This window comes from Somniosus microcephalus, chromosome 1 (assembly GCF_052327205.1).
Source record: "Somniosus microcephalus isolate GS21.2 chromosome 1, FLI_Smic_1.0, whole genome shotgun sequence".
Taxonomy (NCBI): Eukaryota; Metazoa; Chordata; class Chondrichthyes; order Squaliformes; family Somniosidae; genus Somniosus; species Somniosus microcephalus.
The window spans coordinates 60,030,691-60,051,098 of record NC_140987.1 but is presented as its reverse complement, the minus strand read 5'-3'; the positions used below and the strand labels follow the sequence as shown (position 1 = coordinate 60,051,098).

The 20,408-nt window shown below is 41.5% G+C and overlaps 1 protein-coding gene across 1 annotated transcript in view; it reads left to right on the top strand.

Moving 5' to 3' along the window:
* Positions 1 to 20,408, top strand: part of jmy (junction mediating and regulatory protein, p53 cofactor) — a 178,276-nt gene that overhangs the window by 145,323 nt on the left and 12,545 nt on the right. The window contains exons 7-8 of the mRNA XM_085982233.1: positions 15,156 to 15,242; positions 16,561 to 16,653. Of these exons, the coding sequence (XP_085838359.1) occupies positions 15,156 to 15,242; positions 16,561 to 16,653 (180 nt within the window). The remainder of the gene's footprint in view (positions 1 to 15,155; positions 15,243 to 16,560; positions 16,654 to 20,408) is intronic.

Here is a 20,408-nt window from a genome sequence, read left to right as displayed (position 1 = left end):
TGGTGTTGTTGCTGCTGGTGTACCAGGTGATGCTGATGTTGGGGCTGATCTTGGTGGGATTCTGAGGACCAAGGTGAGACATTTTCAAGGGCAACGATGCTGATGTAATAGATGGCAGGTGAGGTTGAGATGACAGAAGCGATCTGTCAATGGTGAGAGAGGTTGTTCCAATGAGGTGGCACTGGATAGAGAGTTGGCTCCAAGCACTTGCAAACTGCAGAAAGCTCAATATGTCTTCCAAATGCAGTAACCAACAGTTTCTGAGCTTTGAAAATGAACAGCTGTAACATGGGATTTTTTATACAACTTTGGCAGCTGTCAGATCATGAGATAATTCAATGCTGAATCCACTCACGACATGCTGAGCTGACGTTCCCCGAGCAGCAGGTAACCCGTGGGAGCGCACGTAAAATTGAAATGTAGGCTTAAAATATCAGCTAATTGGATGTTAACAACCCATTTAATTATGTGAATTGCCTCCCCCGCTGCTTGGTATCGGGTCTGTTCAGCACCGACAGACCCGACACCTGGGAGACTCTCGTGGAGGTGGGTTGACGACGGATTCTCTACCCGCTGTCAATCTTTGCTATTTTGACAGCTGACCCGCCTCCGAACCCGCCCTCTGAGCGCTGGCAAAATTCAGCCCATGGGGTGGAGGGATGTTTTGCTAGACTATATAAAGAAAATGAAAACTTCATAATTAACATATAAGGAAAACATTTTAAAGGTTAGGAAAATGAATATGAAGTATTTATACGGAGGTTTTTTAAAGATCCACGCTATTATTACTGGCTTATTTTGCTGTTGTACTTGGATAGTTAATATTTGTATAGTTTATGGTTTCAGGGTTTGCATCGTTCCCGCCACTCTCTCTCTCTCTACCTTTCCCTTCCTTGCTGCTTTCCTGCCTTCAATTCCTGCTGGTAGATACATCACAGCAACAGGTGAGGTAAATTTGTCCCTGCTTACTACTACATTGAAAGCAATAAATGGTGTATATGGGCTCATGAGTGTCACTAAACCCAGGTTTTCAACAGTTGTATCCAACTCAACTGATCAGATGCTTCAAATTAGGTGCTTGCCTGTTAACTTTGCCCTTGTACTTTCTACTTATTGCGTTATTTTTTATGCTACTTGCAAGATATTGTACAATAATTTAATTTTAATGAAAAAAAAATATTGTGGCTGAACCAGAACTTTAAAAAAGCAACCACTGAAGATAGCTGATCTTAGTGGTGAGCATGGTGATACCTCCCAGAGCAGCATTAACTTAGGTAATAGCTTGTAATTTATTATAAAATGCTCCCTGCCTAATGTAAAGCAGATCTCAAATGCAGTAAAATTAATTTTTAAATAAATCAAAAAAAAGTTACTATTTGAAAATGCTATCTAACAAAAAAATTGTGGGTTCATTTAAGAACATAATAACATAAGAAATAGGAGCAGGAGTAGGCCATTTGGCCCCTTGAGCCTGCTCCACCATTCAATGAGATCATGGCTGATCTGGTCTTGGCTTCAACTCCACTTTCCTGCCCGCTCCCCATAACCCTTGACTCCTTTATCGTTCAAAAATCTGTCTCCATCTTAAATATATTCATGACCCAGCCTCCACAGCTCTCTGGGGAAGAGAATTCCACAGATTCACGACCCTCTGAGAGAAAAAATTCCTCCTCCTCTCTGTTTTAAATGGGCGACCCCTTATTCTGAAAATATGCCCCCTAGTTCTAGATACCCCCATGAGGGAAAACATCCTCTCTGCATCTAACCTGCCAAGCCCCCTCAGAATCTTATACATTTCAATAAGATCAACCCTCATTCTTCTAAACTCCAATGAGTATAGGCCCAACCAACCAACAACAACCATTGTGACTATTCTGTCCTAAATGTTTTCTCAACATTCCAAACAATCATAACAATTGGAAAATATGGAATAGTTTAATTTTGATGTTTCCTTTTTTATTAAACCAGTGCTAAATAAGCGGTGAAATGATGCCTGTTGAGGGAAAAAAAATACAGTTAGAATCTTTTTTGGTCAGTTAACGAGGATCGTGATGATGGGTAAGTGGGACTCAGTATGGGATAGGATTTACGCAGCAGAGTTGAAGTTTGTGGAAGGTAGAAAAAGGAGGCCAGAAAAGAGAATGTTGGAGTAGTCAAAGTCTGGAGAAGACAACAGCATGCATGAGGCTTTCCGGGGGAAGAGGTAAGGGCAGAAGTGAAGAAGATTTGGGGTCTGAAACTAGGCTTAGAGTTGAAAAGGACCCTGAGACTGCAAGTAATCTGGTTGAACCCACAACAGTGGCTGGGATTGGGAAAGGCATTAGTGGCAAGGGAGCAGAGTTTGTGAGGACAGTGGCTTTCTAGGTGCAGGAGTGGGAAAATAAACTATTGCTGGAAATGCACTGGTTGCATTTGGATAGGTAGGAATGGAATCATGCAAACAGAGTTCCATGACAGAAAGAAGGTATTGGAGGAGGATGGTATGATTAACCATGTTGAATGCTGCAGAGGTAAATGAGGACCAAGCGTCATTCTCACAGAGGATATCCTTCGTTACATTCATTCAGGATGTTTCCATGCTCTGAGAAGACTGAAGGGATTCAAACAGAGTTAAAGGGGGGGGAAGGTGGGCATGGGGCTGGCAGGCGCCGGCATTTTCAAGCACCTTGCAGAATAAAGGGAGGGTGTAGGGGGTGTAGTAATTGGCAGCGTCAAAAAAAAATTTAAGGAGAGTTATAACAGTGGTATGGAAGAGAAGAGAGATGGTGGCCAAAGCGATGGAATCATTGTCAATGTCAGCTAGCATAGAGACCAGAAAGGGGTAAAGTGGGATGGGGAATCAAGGGAGCACAATCTGAATCTCATAGACAACATGAACTTGAAGAGCGTGGGAGGAGAGATGGGAAGAAGCTGCAAAGAGAAGCCAGTTAATTGCCAGACTGGTGGAAGACTTTGGTTGGACTGGGGACCAGGTGAAAGGGAAGGATGCAGCAAAGGCAACTTCATGGTTAGTCTTGATCTTGGTGATTGAGAGATTCATGAACTCCTCGCACTTGGCACTTGAGGTGATGGTGGAACCAGCGGGGGAGAAGAGTTTACAGTGGCAACTGGTCATAGAAAAAAGGACCCTGAGGTTATCCTTAGCCTCCGGGAAGATCCTGGAAATAGTCAGTTGTTTAAGCTGGGGAGATTGAATAACCATAGAGTTTAATGTGTTGAAGCCAGATCTGGCAATGAATGATAAGGCCAGTTTTGAACCAGATATGATCAAATTCATATCCCTCAAATTTGTAGATGAACATGGGGTTTGCACCAGGAGGAATGAGCGTAGTAGGAACAAGAGTATTGAAGATATAGGTGAGAGACTGCGGTTAAGCAGTTTGACCACAGTGGAGGGCTAGAGATGGCAATTTTAGGAATTTGATAGAGTTTGTTTAGTGTCCTGGGGTGGAAGAGGGAGGGGGGAAGGAGAGTTTTTACAAGGATGGATGGTGAAATTAGTGGGATTCTGGAAGGTAGATAGGTGTGGGTGGTAAGGGAGATGAGGAAGTGATCAAAGATAACCATGTCAAAGGTTAAGACCACAGGTGCTCCGATGCGGGCGGAAGAACGGGTTCCCGCAGGCCCTGCCGACTTTAATGGCAGGGCCTGATTTGCATCTGAAGCCTCTGTTTCCCACCCGCAGCCAGCCAGATGGAGATGCTGGCTGGCTGTGGGCGGGTAGGCCTGCGGCACTAGGCTGCTCAGAGGAGGGAGGGAAAGATCAGGTTGGGGCTGGTGCCGGTGCCGGCCTCCGGTGGATTCGGGGGGGGGGGGGGGGAGAAGAGAAAATCGGGAATGTTGTGAGACTGAGTGGGGAGAAGAAAAGATCGGGGATGTCGTGGGACTGGACTGGAGGGGAGGGAGGATCACTTTGGGGCCGACCACCAGAGGATCGTGGTCGACCTCCAGATCATCGGCGGTGGGAAGAAAAATTCAGGGCATGCTACCAGAGGATCGTGGCCGGCCTCCAGATGATCGTGGGGGGCCTCCAGATGATCATGGGGGGGGGGGGGGGTCCGGGAAGGCGATTGGAGGCCTCATGAGGTGGTCTCGAATCGCAGAGGGTGGGCTAAGCAGGTATCCAGGAGGTAGGTATAAAGGCACTTGCCTCCTAGATGCAGCAGTGCTCGCCTTGCTGTAACTGCTGAGTTTTACGAAGTATGTAAAACCCATCCAGATAGAGTTGAAAACAAAATGGAGGTTAAAAAAGAGGCTTCCAGCCTCATTATATTTTAATTGACGTCCCACCTCCTGGAAGAGTAACTGGTTTTATTTTGCTCAAAAATGGTGGGGAACCAAGGGTCTAATGAGGGTGAGGAACTTAAAGTATAATTAATATAAGTAGAGAAAAAGTACTAAGAGAAACTAATGGGACTAAAAGCCGACAAGTCCCCTGGACCTGATGGCCTACATCCTAGGGTTCTAAAAGAGGTGGCTGAAGAGATGGCGGATGCATTGTTTTGATCTTCCAAAATTCCCTAGATTCTGGAATGGTCCTAGCAGATTGAAAGGTCGCAAATGTAACACTGCTATTCAAGAAAGGATGGAGAGAGAAAAACGGGAACTTCAGGCCAATTAGCCTGACATCAGTCATCTGGAAAATGCTGGAATCCATTGTTAAGGAAGTGGTATCAGGGCACTTAGAAAATCATAACATGATTAGGCAGAGTTAACATGGCTTTATGAAAGGGAAATCATGTTTGACAAATTTATTAGAGTTTTTTGAGGATGTAACTAGCAGGGTAGATAAAGGGGTACCAGTGGATGTAGTATATTTGGATTTCCAAAAGGCATTCGATAAGATGCCACATAAAAGGTTATTACACAAGGTTGGGGCTAATGGGGTTGGGGGTAATATAGTAGCGTGGATAGAGGATTGGTTAACGGACAGAAAACAGAGTAGGGATAAACGGATCTTTTTTCGGGTTGGCAGGCTGTAAATAGTGGGGTGCTGTAAATAGTGGGGTGCCGCAAGGCTCAGTGTTGGGGGCCTCAGTTATTTACAATCTATATTCATGACCTAGATGAAGGGATCAAGTAATGTATCCAAGTTTGCTAATGATACAAAGCTAGGTGGGACAGTAAGCTGTGAGGGGAGCACAGAGTCTGCAAAGGAATATAGATAGACTAAGTGAGTGGGCAGTAAGGTGACAGATGGAGTATAATATAGGGAAATGTGAGGTTATTCACTTTGGTAGGAAGAATAGAAAAACAGAATATTTTTTAAATGGTGAGAAACTTCCAAATGTTGGTGTTCAGAGAGATTTGGGTGTCCTCGTGCAAGAAACACAAAGCTAGCATGTAGGTACAGCAAGCAAGAAGGAAGGCAAATGGCATGTTAGCCTTTATTACAAGGGGGTTGGTGTATAAGAGTAAGGAAGTCTTGCTCCAATTGTACAGGGCCTTGGTGAGACCACACCTGGAGTACTGTGCACAGTTTTGGTCTCCTTATCTAAGGAAGGATATACTTACCTTGGAGACGGTGCAACGAAGATTCACTAGATTGATTCCTGGGATGAGAGGGCTGTCCTATGATGAGAGATTGTGTAGAATGGGCCTGTACTCTGGAGTTTAGAAGAATGAGAGGTGATCTCATTGAAACACAAGATTCTGAAGGGGATTGACAGGATAGATGCTGAGAGGTTGTTTCTCCCCGGCTGGAGGGTCTAGAACTAGGGGGCATAGTCTCAGGATAAGGGGTAGGCCATTTAAGACTGATGAGGCATTTCTTCACTCAGAGGGTTGTGAATCTTTGGAATTCTCTGCCCCAGAGGGCTGTGCATGCTGAGTCTTTGAGTATATTCAAGGCTGAGCTAGATAGATAGATTTTTGGACTCTAGGGGAATCAAGGGATATGGAGATCATGCGGGAAAGTGGAGTTGAAGTCGATGATCAGCCATGATCTTATTGAATGGCGGAGCAGGCTCGAGGGGCCGTATGGCCTACTCTTATTTCTTATGTTCTAATACATCGACAAGGATGAACACCTAGCAGTGTGTTGAAATCTAACCAGAGTTTAGTTTGTGCATTTAATCTGACCCTGAGATTAGATTGTATTCTTTCAACTCAAATGCAGGTTTTTATTTAAGAATATATTAATTACTGCTTGCTTTATGGTGAGACAGAATTGCCCTCTTATAACTGCACTTCTCCCTTTGTACCCCCAAGATTGGATTTTAAAAGATTATCTGTAAGAAGTAATTCCACATCTTGAGAATTGTGGGTCAGTCGAATGGAGATCAGCTACTTTGTTCTTCCAGACAGAAGAGAGCCACTCCCATTATTTGAAAGGGATCTGTCAGTAGATGGTTCCCACTGTGTTGAGCAGGGGCTGAATAGTAATCATGATATTCCAATTGCCTTTATAAAAGTACTGGATTTGTGTCTCCAGCAGATTTGCTTTTTCATCAAATTAGATTATTTTTTTATGCAAAATATTTGCTTAGGCGGTTCAGAAAGATCTGTTTAATTTGTTTTTGCTATTTCCATTTACATGTATGGGCATGTGTTATAATAACAACAACAACTTGCATTTAAATAGCACTTTTAACGTAGTAAAACATCTCAAGGCGCTTCACAGGAGCGTTATCAAACAAAATTTGACACCGAGCCACAGAAGGAGATATTAGGGTAGATGGCCAAAAGCTTGGTCAAAGAGGTAGGTTTTATGGCGCGTCTTAAAGGAAGAAAGAGAGGTAGAGAGACAGAGAGGAAATTCCAGAGCTTAGGGCCTAGGCAGCTGAAAGCACAGCTGCCAATGGTGGAGCAATTTAAAATCGGGGATGCGCAAGAGGCCAGAATTGGAGGAGCGCAGATATCTTGGAGGGTTGTAGGGCTGGAGGCGTTTACAGAAATAGAGACGGACGAGGCCATAGAAGGATTTGAAAACGAGGAGAATTTTGAGCAACAAAAATTCCCCCACCATTGCCCCCAACATCATCATGCTGTTTATATTAAGTAAAAACTAATTGTTAAGAATCTTGTGCTTATCAGCTTATTTTACTGTTTATCTTGTTACTTAATAAGGCTGATCAGATTGCTGTATTGGAATTTATCATTCATAATTAAACATATCCACTTGTCAGATCCTCCAGTGAAAAGGTCATGGAATTTAATTGCAAAGTCTGCTGTATTATAACTTTAGCTGGAATTACTTATGTTCATAATTGTTGATTAATTTCAAGCTCCTTGAAGGCAACCTAGTTAAGAAGTTTAATACTAAGGATTCCCAAAAGATACAAGAACATAAGAAATAGGAGCAGGAGTAGGCCATTTGACCCTTCGAGTCTGCTCCGCCATTCAGTAAGATCATGGCTGATCTTCTACCTCAACTCCACTTTCCTGCACTATCCCCACATCCCTTGATTCCTTTAATATTCAAAAATCTATCGATCTCTGTCTTGAATATACCCAACGACTGAGCCTCCACAGACCTCTGGGGTAGAGAATTCCAAAGATTCACCACCCTCTGTAAGAAGAAATTTCTCCTCATCTCAGTCCTAAATGGCTGAGCCCTTATTCTGAGACTGTGACCCCTGGTTCTATACTCCCCAGCCAGGGGAAACATCCTCCCTGCATCTACCCTGTCAAGCCCTGTAAGAATTTTGTATGTTTCAATGAGATCACCTCTCATTCTTCTAAACTCTAGAGAATATAGGCCTAGTCTACTCAATCTCTCCACATAGGACAATCCCCCCATCCCAGGAACCAAGATGTACACCAATAATTTTTTTTTAAATGCAGTGGACTACATAAATACTGCAGTGCAGACTGTTTCAAGACTGGTTTCTCAGAATGACTGACTTTGAATGGAATTATACTGTACCATGCAGAATATCTATGTACTGGTTGGAGTTTCTCACAGGTTTTTATGACAGCAAACTTTGGTGGGGGTGGAGGGAGCTTGTGCACCACTATGAGCGATAATTTGCTGTCTGCCCTAAAAGACTCGTGAGATTCATTGTATAATTTCTATAATATAACTGCATCATGCAAATGAGAATTAATTAAGTAAATTAATGGCAAAAAATCTGAACGTCCAAATCATGGGACTCATGCCTCAATAATACTTGCACGTACGCCGGTTTGAGACCAGTAGCTACTTAAAGTGCTACATGGCTGACAGCATGGACTTGGCTCGCTAACCAGTTCTAAGTGGTGTTTGAATTTTAATGTTAGTGAAAGCCAACTGAACAGTCAGCTCTTTGCCAACACTAAACAGTTTAAAAATAAAGCTTAAAACATTCCTGATCCAACCTGGAAACTATTTAAAGTCTGCATTGCACTGTGTGAATATGCTGAATCAAATGCAAAGCTAAAGTGATTCAAGATTGCCTCCTCAAGATACTTTTGTACTATTCCTAATACACTTATTTGAAGCTGAAATGTCTCCCAGTGACAAACTGGCTTGTAAGACGCAAGTTCTCGGCAATTTAAAGTGCAGTGTACTTTAACAATAGAAAAGTATCAGGAGAGTTGTGATGATTTCTCATACAGCACATCCTTTAAATTTGTACTTTTAAATATTTTTCCTGTCAGTCTGGCAGCAAAATGAGCTGACCAGAAAGAGCAACTGAAAGCCAATGCACTGAAAATGCAGCAGTTTTGAAATCTTGGTATTTTGAATGGGATTACCCCACATGGAGGTCTCTTAGTCAACAGAACTCATCCACTTGTCAGATCCTTGGTAACTAAGTAAAGCTATATTTTCTTTGCTGCTTAGAATCTATACAGATTTATGTTTAACAACCAGCAATTTAAACTGAAATCCTTTGTAGAGCTGCATGTACTTCAGGACTTGATTCCTTAACAAAGTCTTCATTCATTAATTAATTGAATTTAGCAGCCTGTTTTTAAAAAAAAAACTGTCAAATGTAGGGATTAAAAAAAAACTATTTTGAAGTATGTCTTCCAGCGAAGACATTCGTATAAAAGTTCCTTCTCTTTACGGCACAATTACAGCCAATTAAGGATGAGTTTGGAATTTGGCAACAGATATGAGACCATCTCGAGGAGGTACTTTCACAACACTCTGGTTTCATAAAGTATGATGTAAAGCCAACATTAGAGAGGTCTGCATATGCTTTCAGTATGCATACACAGGGGCCTACTTTCCACCCATTTCAGAGCCGTACACAGCATGCAGTTTAACTCAGTGCTTCGTAATGGTGTTGATGAATGCCATCTTAATGGTGCTGATGGATGCAGTTTAATTGCAGACTGAGTTACACCATCCCGTATTGATTTGTACCCCTAATGTATATACTTATAATAATTGCATCAGCCTACATCAACTTGAGGCTATGCATATTTCTGTAATGTAGCCAATGACGCAGTTATCTTCTGATGTGTTATTTTCTGATGTAGAAAAGTGAGAAAGATTTGAATTTTTTTTGGCCCAAACATCTTTTGTACAGTGTTCCCACTAAAAATATAAATAAACTGTTCTCTCCTGCTTATAGACAGAATTTATTCTACTTGCATATGATTATATTATGACTGAGACTATCTGTGCTTGTATTGTTTCCAAACATTGGACCTTGTATATGATGTACTTTCATTTTACTACGGAGGTTGTGGAATACTGGATCATCTCTGTGCATAATTATCCATGTAACCTTCAGTCCCCTTTATGGCCAACTATTTATCCTTTTTCTTGACACGTTAAGTGCTTTTGCCAGTAGCCTGTTCCACATATCCATTACTCTATGGAGAAAGGGAGAAGAGTTTCTTCTCATTTTAGACTTGCCTGAGCTTGTTAATTTTGTACTGATACCCTTTAGTGGTTTTTTTTTTAGTATTTTATTTTGTACTTTACATACATTTTAATCTATCTTTCCTTTGTGATTCAAAATTATGGGAGATCGGGATACGATAGTGTAACGTTTATGTTATTGGACTAGTAATCCAGAGAATGTGAGTTAAAATCCCACCATGACAGTTTGAAAATTTGAATTCAGTTTTTAAAGAAACTGGAAATAAAAAGCTAGTACAGGAAACTTTTTTTATCTGACACCGCGGGACCGACGTGGTGCCGGTTCATCAAAAATTCCGGATCACCGAACGCTATAATAAAAGATACGAGAGCTGAGAGCTTCGTATAAAGCAACAAACCCTGTTGCTTAGCAACAGGTTCAGAACAATGGCCCCAAGTTACAAGCATCTCTGTAGCTTAGCAACAGCTGCAGCCACACCCTTGCACAGCAACAGATGGATGGAGGAAGGCAAGTAATATGAAGTGTGAACCTACTCCTGAATTTTGCCGGTTAACCGAGATTTCCGGTTATTTAGGTGCCGGTAAATCGAAAGTTTCCTGTATTGTTAAAAGTGACCTATGAAGTTGTTGGAATGTCATTAAAAACCCAATTGGTTCATTAATGTCCAATAGGGAAGGAAACCTGCTGCCCTTGCCCAGTGTAGACTATATGTGATTCCAACGTGGTTGACTCTTAACTGCCCTCTGAAATGGCCTAGCAAGCCACTCCGTTGTATCAAACCGCTCAGCGGTTCAAGAATGCCCACCACCATGGGCAATAAATGCCGGCCTTGGCAGCGACGTCCACATCCTGAGATTGAAATTGGATGGTTTAGAGCACATGCGTGTAAGGATGCCTGCTTGCTATTTTGTCCGTTAAATTACAGGGAAGGAAAAATTGGATGCGCTCCCTTACAGATGTGCGCTCCCTTACAGATGTGCGCTCCAAACTGGCCGATTCACCTGTATTTGCTGCACTTAGGGTGATCCATACACCCAGGTGCAAGATCAGGAAAATCTTTCCTGTTTTATTTTGAGACTGCCTTATGAATCTAATTTTTCATTCCTTAAGATTAATGTCACCTATTGCTGGATAGCGATGAGAGAGTGCTCAGATTAACCGTTTGATGTCTGATAATATTCCTCATTTAAAAACAGATTTATTTATTTTTAAATCGCAAGGTGTGTACACAGAAAATTCTGCAGGGAATATTGGAATACAGCATAAAATGACACAGAAATTAGAACCCAGAAACAAGTTGTTTACCCCAACCAGTCCGTGCTTAAGTTTATCCTCCACATGAACAGTAGTCCTAATCCCATTTGCCTGCTCTGTTTCCATATTCTTTTATTCCCTTTTCCTTCAACCACATATCTGTTTATAAATGTTGATTTGGTCTCTGCTTTAATCACTAAATGTGCATTCCATAGTCTCACAACCCTCTTTGTTTGAAAAAAATTCTCCTGCTCTCTCTCCTACTTCAGCATTTAACCTCGTATCTATGTCCCCTCCTTCTAGTCCCGTCAACCACTGGAAAAGATCTGTTTCTATCCCTTCATAATTTTGAACACCTCTCCTAATCTCCTTTGTTCAAACAAAGAAACGCCTCAATAGAAATGGAAATGTCACACTAATGGAGTTGGGGAAAGCATTTGTTTTACTTGTCTGAAAGATCTTGGCAAAATACTTTAGTATTGGTTTGAATGTTTTTTTCCATTATGAAATAAATTCTCCATTCCACTCTACTTTAGGTGTCACGTTACTCCCATTTTCCTTGCCAGATTTTCCTATACATCACACTTTTTTTTATTTCTAGCTTCTAGCATCCATAAAATGAGAATACACTAGGGTTGCAAAATTCCAGGAATTTTTAAAAGAGGAAACTTTCCATGGGAATTTTCAGGAATTTATGGGAATTTTGAGTTTTTTTGCACACTGATGGTTTTTGTCTCTGACCCGTATATTATCTCTGTCATCAAAATAGACATACTGTTCCATACAAATAAAAACGGGCTTTCAAAACTTTATTTAGGTTATAATTTTGAACTTTATTGAACCCCCACAAAAAAGACCCATCTAAAATAAAATAAAAAGAGCGTCAGCTTATGTAGCCTGTATTTTGTCCCTTTGAGTCTTCTACTCATGAGTCTTCTGAGTCTTCTACTCATCATTGCTCCTCCTGATTCTCTGGCTCTGACGTGTCCATTTGCTCCTCTGTGTCACTGTCTAGCTATGTGGTGGACACTTCTGTATCTGGCTCAATAAGTTGTAGGTTCGCCTGGATAGCCACCAGTTTCTCCACTCTCTTGTTAGTCAGCCTGTTGCGCACCTTTGTATGCGTATTCCCAAAAAGTGACCAGTTTCGTTCAGAGGCCGCTGATGAAGGTGGGATTTGGAGTATCACCGATGCAGTGGGTGACAGGGCCTCAGATGCACAAAGTCCCTTCCACCGGGTATGTGCACTGATATGCTTGCATGATTCCCATATCCCGTCCCCATTCCAAAGACCTTGCTTGGTAGAGAACTTTGCCAGACTTCCCAGAACTTTGCCCACGTCCAGATTGAGGTGGCGTGAGAGGGTAGAAATCACACTAAGTGCTGTTGATCTGTTCTCCAGAAAGTATTGGTCTCCCAACATGCTTTGGGTCCAGCATGTATGCTGCAGCATGAATCGGCTTGACACAAAATTCTTGACGCGTATGAATTGAACAATTGCCTTCTCCTCTGCTTTGAGCAGCAGGGATGTGGGTAGGGCAATGCTGATTTGTTCTTTTAAATCAGCAAAAAGCCTGAGAACATCTGACAAGACAGCATCATCTTCAATCTGAGCAATTGCAGATGCTACTGGTGAGAGTAGTTTAAGGCTGCTAACCACTCTCTCCCAAAACACATCATCTAGCAGTATATTCTTGATGGTGGTTTCCATATCCCCAGACTGAGATATTGCCATTTCTTGCAGTGACTCCTTACCCTCCGGAAGGCTGTTGTACATTATGACAACGCCACCCCATCTAGTGTTGCTGGGCAGCTTCAGTGTGGTGTTATTGTTCTTTGTCATTTGCTTGGAGTTGTAGGTTGCTGCAACTACCTGTTTTCCTCTGACATACTTAACAACTTGCTTGGCTCTCTTGTACAGTGTTTCCATGGTTCTCAAACCCATGATGTCCTTGAGGAGCAGGTTGAGCCCATGAGCTGTGCACCCAATAGACGTAATATGAGGATAGGCCTCCTTCACTTGAGTTGAAGCAGCCTTCATATTCACAGCATTGTCAGTAACTACTGCAAAGACCCTTTGTGATCCAAGATTGTTAATGACTGCTTTCAGCTCATCAGCAATGTATGTGCCTGTGTGTCTGTTGTCCTTCGTGTCTGTGCTCTTGAAGAACACTGGGAGAGGAGTGGAGACGATGTAGTTTATGATGCCCCCCCCCTTGTACATTTGACCACTCACCTGAGATAACTGAAACACAGTCTGCCATCTCTATCGTTTCTTTGAGCTTTCCTTGGACTGTTATACTCAGCCTCCAGCAAATAAGTAGACAAAGCATGTCTGGTGGGAGGACAGTATGCAGGGCGAATAACATTGAAAAATCTCTTCCAGTACACATTGGCTGTGAGCATGAGGGGTGAGCCTGTCGCATATACAGCTCGAGCAAGGCACTCATCTGCATTCTTCTGGCTATGATTATCCATTGTATCAAAGAACCTTCCAAGTGGGCCAGGAGTTGCTGATGATAAGGAGCCTGATGTTGAATGTGAACCATAATTTTCTTGAATGGAAGCAGAGGAACTCTGGGCTGACTGCTGTGAGCTTTGAGTGAAGTTGTTGCATTTGGATAAATGCTGCTGCATCTTTGTGGCATTCTTTACATATGGCTTTGTACAGTGTTTGCACATGTACACAGTCTTTCCATCTTTAATGCCTGGGGTAAAATGCTTCCACACATCCGACGGTAAACGTGGCATTGTTCTAGGCAGAGAAATAAAGGGCATTCGTCTCTGTCGAACTGCGGTCAATCAGCACGATTGCAACAAGGTGAGTAAATTTTTCCTGCTGCTCCATGTGATGGAAGCATGACCTATGCATGCACGACGCTACATCACCAATAGAGGGAGCTAATTGCTCATCCGCTCATCCACTCATCCAACCAATCAGGACACATTTGTTCACAGTCACACACAAAAATGAAAACAAGCCAAGTAAGAAGATAAACATATATTGATTAAGAAATTCTTTAATAATTAAGATTCCATCTCTGTTAGTAATTTTAAGAGAGGACCTGTGGGGGGAAAAAAATGAAAGAAATACAAAAAAAAAACCAAAAAACAATATTATGCTAGCATGTGCTTTTTTGGGCAGAATTCCCAAGCTAAACTTCCCATGGAAAATTTCCAGAAATTTACCAGAAACTTTCCACCCCTTCGCAGCCCTAGAATACACCAACAAACAATGTGAGATAGTCTCCTGTAATTTTATGTTGTCACTTTCAAACAAAAGAATAACTTGATCTGAGATTCTGTTTGCTCTCTTTATTTCTCCTTGTTGCTGCTTTTTTTCCAATAGTTTTTCTTGTTACTTCTGGTTTTTTTTGTATTGTTTCTCGAATTCTTTTCTCATTTACCCTTTCCCCTCTGTTCCCTTTCTTTTCTGTCACCTAGTTCATGAGGCACACATTTTCAGAGACAAAAAAAATCTGTGCAGAAATCTTTTTTGTTCAATGGATGAGGTGAAATTTCCATTAAAAAGGGTGTTTATGAGAAGTCCTCCGTGTCTTTCGTACAACTAAGATTTCCTTTTTATAATGGGAATCCTTTGGAGATGGGAATACTGGTGTCTTTTGTGTCTGTGCTGCTGGTCAGCATGGAAATGGGCTACAAGCTGAATGAACCTTGCTATAGAATTTCAGATGTGCTGATTTATGAAGTTCTTTCACATTGCTCCATTATCTGTTCCTACTGGGAGTCTGTCCCATTGCTCTTTGAGGTGGGAAACATTTCTTCTCAATTGTAGTTTTGCTTGAGGCTTGTTAATTTTGTAATTGTGTCCTCCAGTGTTTTTTAATTTTTCCCTTTACATAGAGGTAAAAGTTCATCATTCCTTTGTGACTCGTTGCTCTAAACGTTGCTGGTTTTGAGATTTCCCCATGCATCTCCATATTCATTCTTCATTCCTGCTAAAGGGATTTGCAAGATAAGGACCATTGTTGCTTGACAGCAAAGTTGTTGCTAATTTTTCAGATCCCTCTTACTAATCTAACGATTGCATAACAGAACACCTTTTGATATTAGTCCAGTCTGATTAGCATCAGCTCTTTAGTTTTATATTAATTTTTCTTCTAATGTTTACTTATTTTATAGGAAATCTGTATTGAAAGCCACAATGACAAGATGAAGCAGCACAAACAAAATGAAGAGGAATACAGGACCCATCATGCTGTACAGCTGGTGTGTGAAATTTCCATTTGTAATATTCTCTGTGTAGTGTTATTTGTGGTCCTCTGATAGCTGCATCTCACCATTCTCACTGCTGCCCTCTGGTACTGAAGAGATGTACTGTTAAGCTGTGCAATGATTCTGTGCCACTACAATCATTAATATGAATGGTAAAGATATTTATATTTGGATGGTTTTTAAAGGAACCCTCATTTCTTAAAAATAGGCACAACATTGTCATGTGTCGTTTTATAAGAAAGCATGAATTCTTTAGAATCTCCTTTTCAGATTATTCCTTGAAGCTGTAATAAGTTACGGCTTTGAAATTGGCAGTCTTGCTCAAACGTTGACGTGGGAAATGGAAATGTCACAATGGTAGTGTGGGAGTCTTATGTGGCTTAGTGTCAAATTTTGTTTGATTATCGCTCCTGTGAAGCACCTTGTGACGTTTTGTTACATTAAAGGCGCTATATAAATGCAAGTTGTTCTTCTGCAGTTGCAATTAAGGAGAGCAGTGCAGGGAGGAGCCTTCCCACATTTAATTTGTGTTGTACCTGAAATTGCTTGAAATTAAAAAGCAAATTCCTAGAAGTACACAGCTTAATCAGCATCTGAAAGAGAAAAGACAGATTAATGTGTTGGCTGGGGCCCCTTCATTATAAGTGGGATTGCTTGACTTTGACACTGAGAGGAAAATCTTTCAATTCCCATACACGCTGATGAGAAAATAAATTCACCCCAAAAATAACATTTAAAAAAATTGAATTGCTGCTATGTGTTTTTTGATGGGACTGGGTAGCAAACTGACTTTTCAAATCCTGATCTAGTTCAAATCTAGCCCAGACTGATTGAATGAAAGTCGCCTCCTCTGTCTACTGACTAAGAAGGTTTTGCAGAAGAATTCCCCAAATTGAATCCTAATAGTACTAAATTGGCAATCTTATTCAGGAAGGGTGTAAAATGGCAAAATGGCTCATTGGTGCTGTTCTGAGGTTGGACTGAAGCACATTGTTTGGACAGAGCTTTACTCTGCATCTAATAATGCTTCACCTGAGGGAGAGTGCTTGATGCTGTAACGAGTGCTGGAAATGAACACTTTCTACTTCATAAAAAGGTAAGTTCTTTCAGGTGCAAACATTCTTCACCTTGGGCACAAAATTTCATTCAAAAATAATTTTTGGGGGAAAAGTTCTTCAGGGCTTAAAAATCAATAACACAAATATCCAACTGAAGGGCTTTTTGGACTGTCATGAAATGTAATCTAATGACAAGTTGAGATGTGCTTGTTCTGTATAGCCTATATTTTACATTGTATGCTGGTATGTTTCAGATCCGTGATCAACAACATGAGGAAGAGAAAAATAGTAAGTGGGTTAGCCAGGAGCGGCAGAAAACATTGGATCGACTCCGTAACTTTAAACAGGTGAGGAGAGTCTGAATTCAGAGAAGCATTGACTATATTGTACCCTTCCACTAAGACATATATTTAATTTCCCAATTCTTGTGTGGTAACACAGCTGATAAAAAGGTTGTTAACTGTGAAGTTCTTGTTTTGTACATATATTCTTTACACACCATTGAAGTGGACCAATATCATCCATTGTTCATCTTGGATTAAAAAACATAGGAGACTATCTCCATTTGACGTATTTTGTGGTGTCAGAGGTGTCTTCAAGTGACTCCCACTCCTGCACAGTATAGAACAGCTAGCCTTCTCAGTTGGTAATACTTTTACCCATAAGTCAGAAAGTTGTGGCTTCAAGCTCCACTCCAGGGCTTGGGGACATTTTGTTGCAGTACTGAGGGAGTGTTGCATCCTTGGAAGTACTGTTCTTCATTTAATTGGCTAACTGGTCATGTCCAAAGACAAATTAGATTAAAGCAGAAATAGCTTACAGGTTTAAGGAAAATGACTCTCGGGAGAACAAGAATAGGTATTGAACTCAGCTGAAGGCAATAAAAGCTGCTATTGGAGAAGTCAAAAGGACACCGGAGAAGCGGATAGTGGATTGGTGTGGTAGTAGTAGCAAAGTTTTTTTAGCTAGGTTAGGAGTCAGAAGACCATTAAGGATTGTATAGGGCTATCAAATGATTCTACAGAGCAGATTCAGGTGGAATCCCAGGATATGACAGAGGTTTTAAATGGCTGCTTTGTATCAGTCTTCACTATTGAAGATAATGCTGGGTTACCAATAATCCAACATAGGGTTGATGCTAAAATTGTAATATTAGAGTAGATGTGGATATAGTATTTGCTAGAAGTCAGAACTGGGTAACTATAGGCCCATCAGTTTGACCATAGAAACATAGAAGATAGGAGCAGGAGTAGGCCATTCGGCCCATCGAGCCTGCTCTGCCATTCAATGAGATCATGGCTGATCATCCAAATTCAGTACCCTGTCCCTGCCTTCTCCCCATATCCCTTGATCCCCTTAGCCTTAAGAAATATACCCAACTCCTTCTTGAATATATTTAATTAATTGGCCTCCACTGCCTTCTGTGGTAGAGAATTCCACAGGTTCACCACTCTCTGGGTGAAGAAATTCCTCCTCATCTCTGTCCTGAATGGCTTACCCCTTATCCTTAAATACCAGTTACAGGCAAGTTGCTAGAAGGGATCATTACTGATGAACTGTATGATCACCTTGAAAAAGACGGGGCTATTAGGGAATTTCAGCATAACTTCTGGAAAAGAAGGTCCTATCACCTAACGTGGTTAAATTTTTTTGATGAAGTTACAAATTTGATGAACGTTGGAAGCCTGGTTGACATGTAACTGGGCTTTCTGACAACATGCCGCACAAAAGGCTATTAAGCAAGGTTGAATGTTGCGAGATTGGCGGGCAAGTTTTAGGTAGGATAAAGAACTGCTTGCATTTATGTAGACAGATGGTGGTTATGCTAATGGCATCCATCAGGAATTGGTGTTTGGACCGTTGCTCTCCACCATCTTTATTATGATCTCAATGAAGGCATTGGGAGAATTCGCCGCAAGTTTGTGGATGATACAAATGCGAAAAATAGATTGTAGATACAGCTGGATGCAATAATAATAATAATCAACTTTATTGTCATTGTTAGTGCACAAGTGCAGTACAACGAAATGTAGGCTTGCGGCTCCCGAGAGTGTACATTTAGATTAAGACATTTAAACATTCAACATACATTTGGCTTGTAATACATTAACATAAACATAACCATAATAAAGTGCATTGGCAGATGTGCAGGCTTTAGAGTTTATTTGTGGAGTTCAGTAGGATGACAGCCCTGGGAAAGAAGCTGTTCCTAAATCTGGTCGTACGGGTGCGAATGCATCTGTAGCGTCTCCCAGATGGCAGGAGGGCGAACAGACTGTGGCCGGGGTGGGTAGGGTCTTTGATGATGGACCATGACCTCCGTAAACAACGTTTCTGGTATATGTGCTCTATGGTCGGTAGCCGGGTGCCGGTAATGCGTTGGGCAGTTTTGACTACCCGCTGCAGGGCTTTCCGGTCATAGTAGCTACAGCTGCCATACCATACTGTGATACAGTTCGTCAGGATGCTCTCTATTGTGCAGTGGTAAAAGTTAGAGAGGATCAGGGGTGACAGGTTACATCTCTTCAGCCTCCTTAGGAATGAGCCCATGTCTGGTAGATGTTTTTTAATATGGACAAATATAGCATAATGCACTTGGTTAGGGGTAACTGCAAGCATGTATACACCATGTACAGTTATGTGCTCAAGGATGTTAAGTGGGAAAAGGACCTAGAGATTATGCTGCGCAAGTCATTAAAGATCGATGACCAATGTCATGACGCTATAGTGAAAGCGAAAAAGTGTTAAAATGTATTGACAGCACAATTAATTGTGCAACAAGAAACACTCCTTTCTTTTCATTAGACGTTGCTTAGGCTGCATCACAGAATCACAGAAACCTCACAGTGCAGATAGAGGCCATTTCGGCCCATCGAGCCTGCACCAACACATATCCCACCCGATCCCCATAACCCCTACACCAACACATATCCCACCCTATCCCCGTAACCCCACGTATTTAATCCCCCTAACACTAAGGTTCAATTTTATCATAGCCAATCAACCTAACCCGCACATCTTTGGACTGTGGGAGGAAACCGGAGCACCCGGAGGAAACCCACGTAAACACGGGGAGAATGTGCAAACTCCACACAGACAGTCACCCGAGGCCGGATTTGAACCCGGGTCCCTGGTGCTGTGAGGCAACAGTGTCTAATTTTGGTCCTCTCACATGGCGATATCGAGATCCTAGAAAAGGCCACTAGATTGCTACCTAGTTATCAGGACTGGCTTAGGGAGCTGGGACTTTTTTTTACTTTGACAAAGTGTAGACTTTGAGGGGATATAATTAAGGTCTTTAAAATAATGGAAGGACTAGATTTGGTTCAAGTTGATAAGCTGTTTGAACTAGATAGGTTAGGGAGGACCAGGGGATATGAGTATAAATTAAATAAGCATAGGATTAGGTTTGGTACTTGCTTTGCCAAAAGGTCATTGACCTGTAATGAGTTACCAGCACGTACAGTAAGAGCGGATTTGCTGACCGCATTCAAGAGAGAGCTCAACAAGTTCCTGAGAATGACAAACAACTCTATGTATAGAAGGAAGGTGGGACACTAGATGTTGTGTTGCCCAGTCACACTGGTCTTCTGGAACTTACTTGATTGATTTCGGGCATTGGAAAATTATTTTCCAGAGTTTTTCCTAAATGGTCTACGGTTTTCTTATGTTTTTGCCTCTTCCTGATTGTGTGACTGTGTGGAGAGAGGAGGGGAGAAAAGGGTGATGGATGGGCGTTACATGGTATGACGGACTTGATGGACCAATTGGTCTTTTCTTGCCCTTTTTTTTGTATGTTCAGATAGTACATTGCCCTGAACTGGCCTCAGTTAATGTTAAAAGATCCCATGACACCATTGAAAGAAGAGCCAGTAATTGTCCTGGCCAACTGTCTTCACTCAATCAACACCATAAAAAACCTAGATTAACTGGACATTCATTGTTTTTCATTGGAGCTTGCTGTGTGCAAAATGACTACTGCATTCACCTACATAGCAACAGTGACTTGATTGTTTGTGGGGTACTTTTGAATGTCCTGAGAAATATGATAGTGTTACGTTGTTCACTTCTTCAGTTCCTGCTCTCAACATGAGTTTGATTT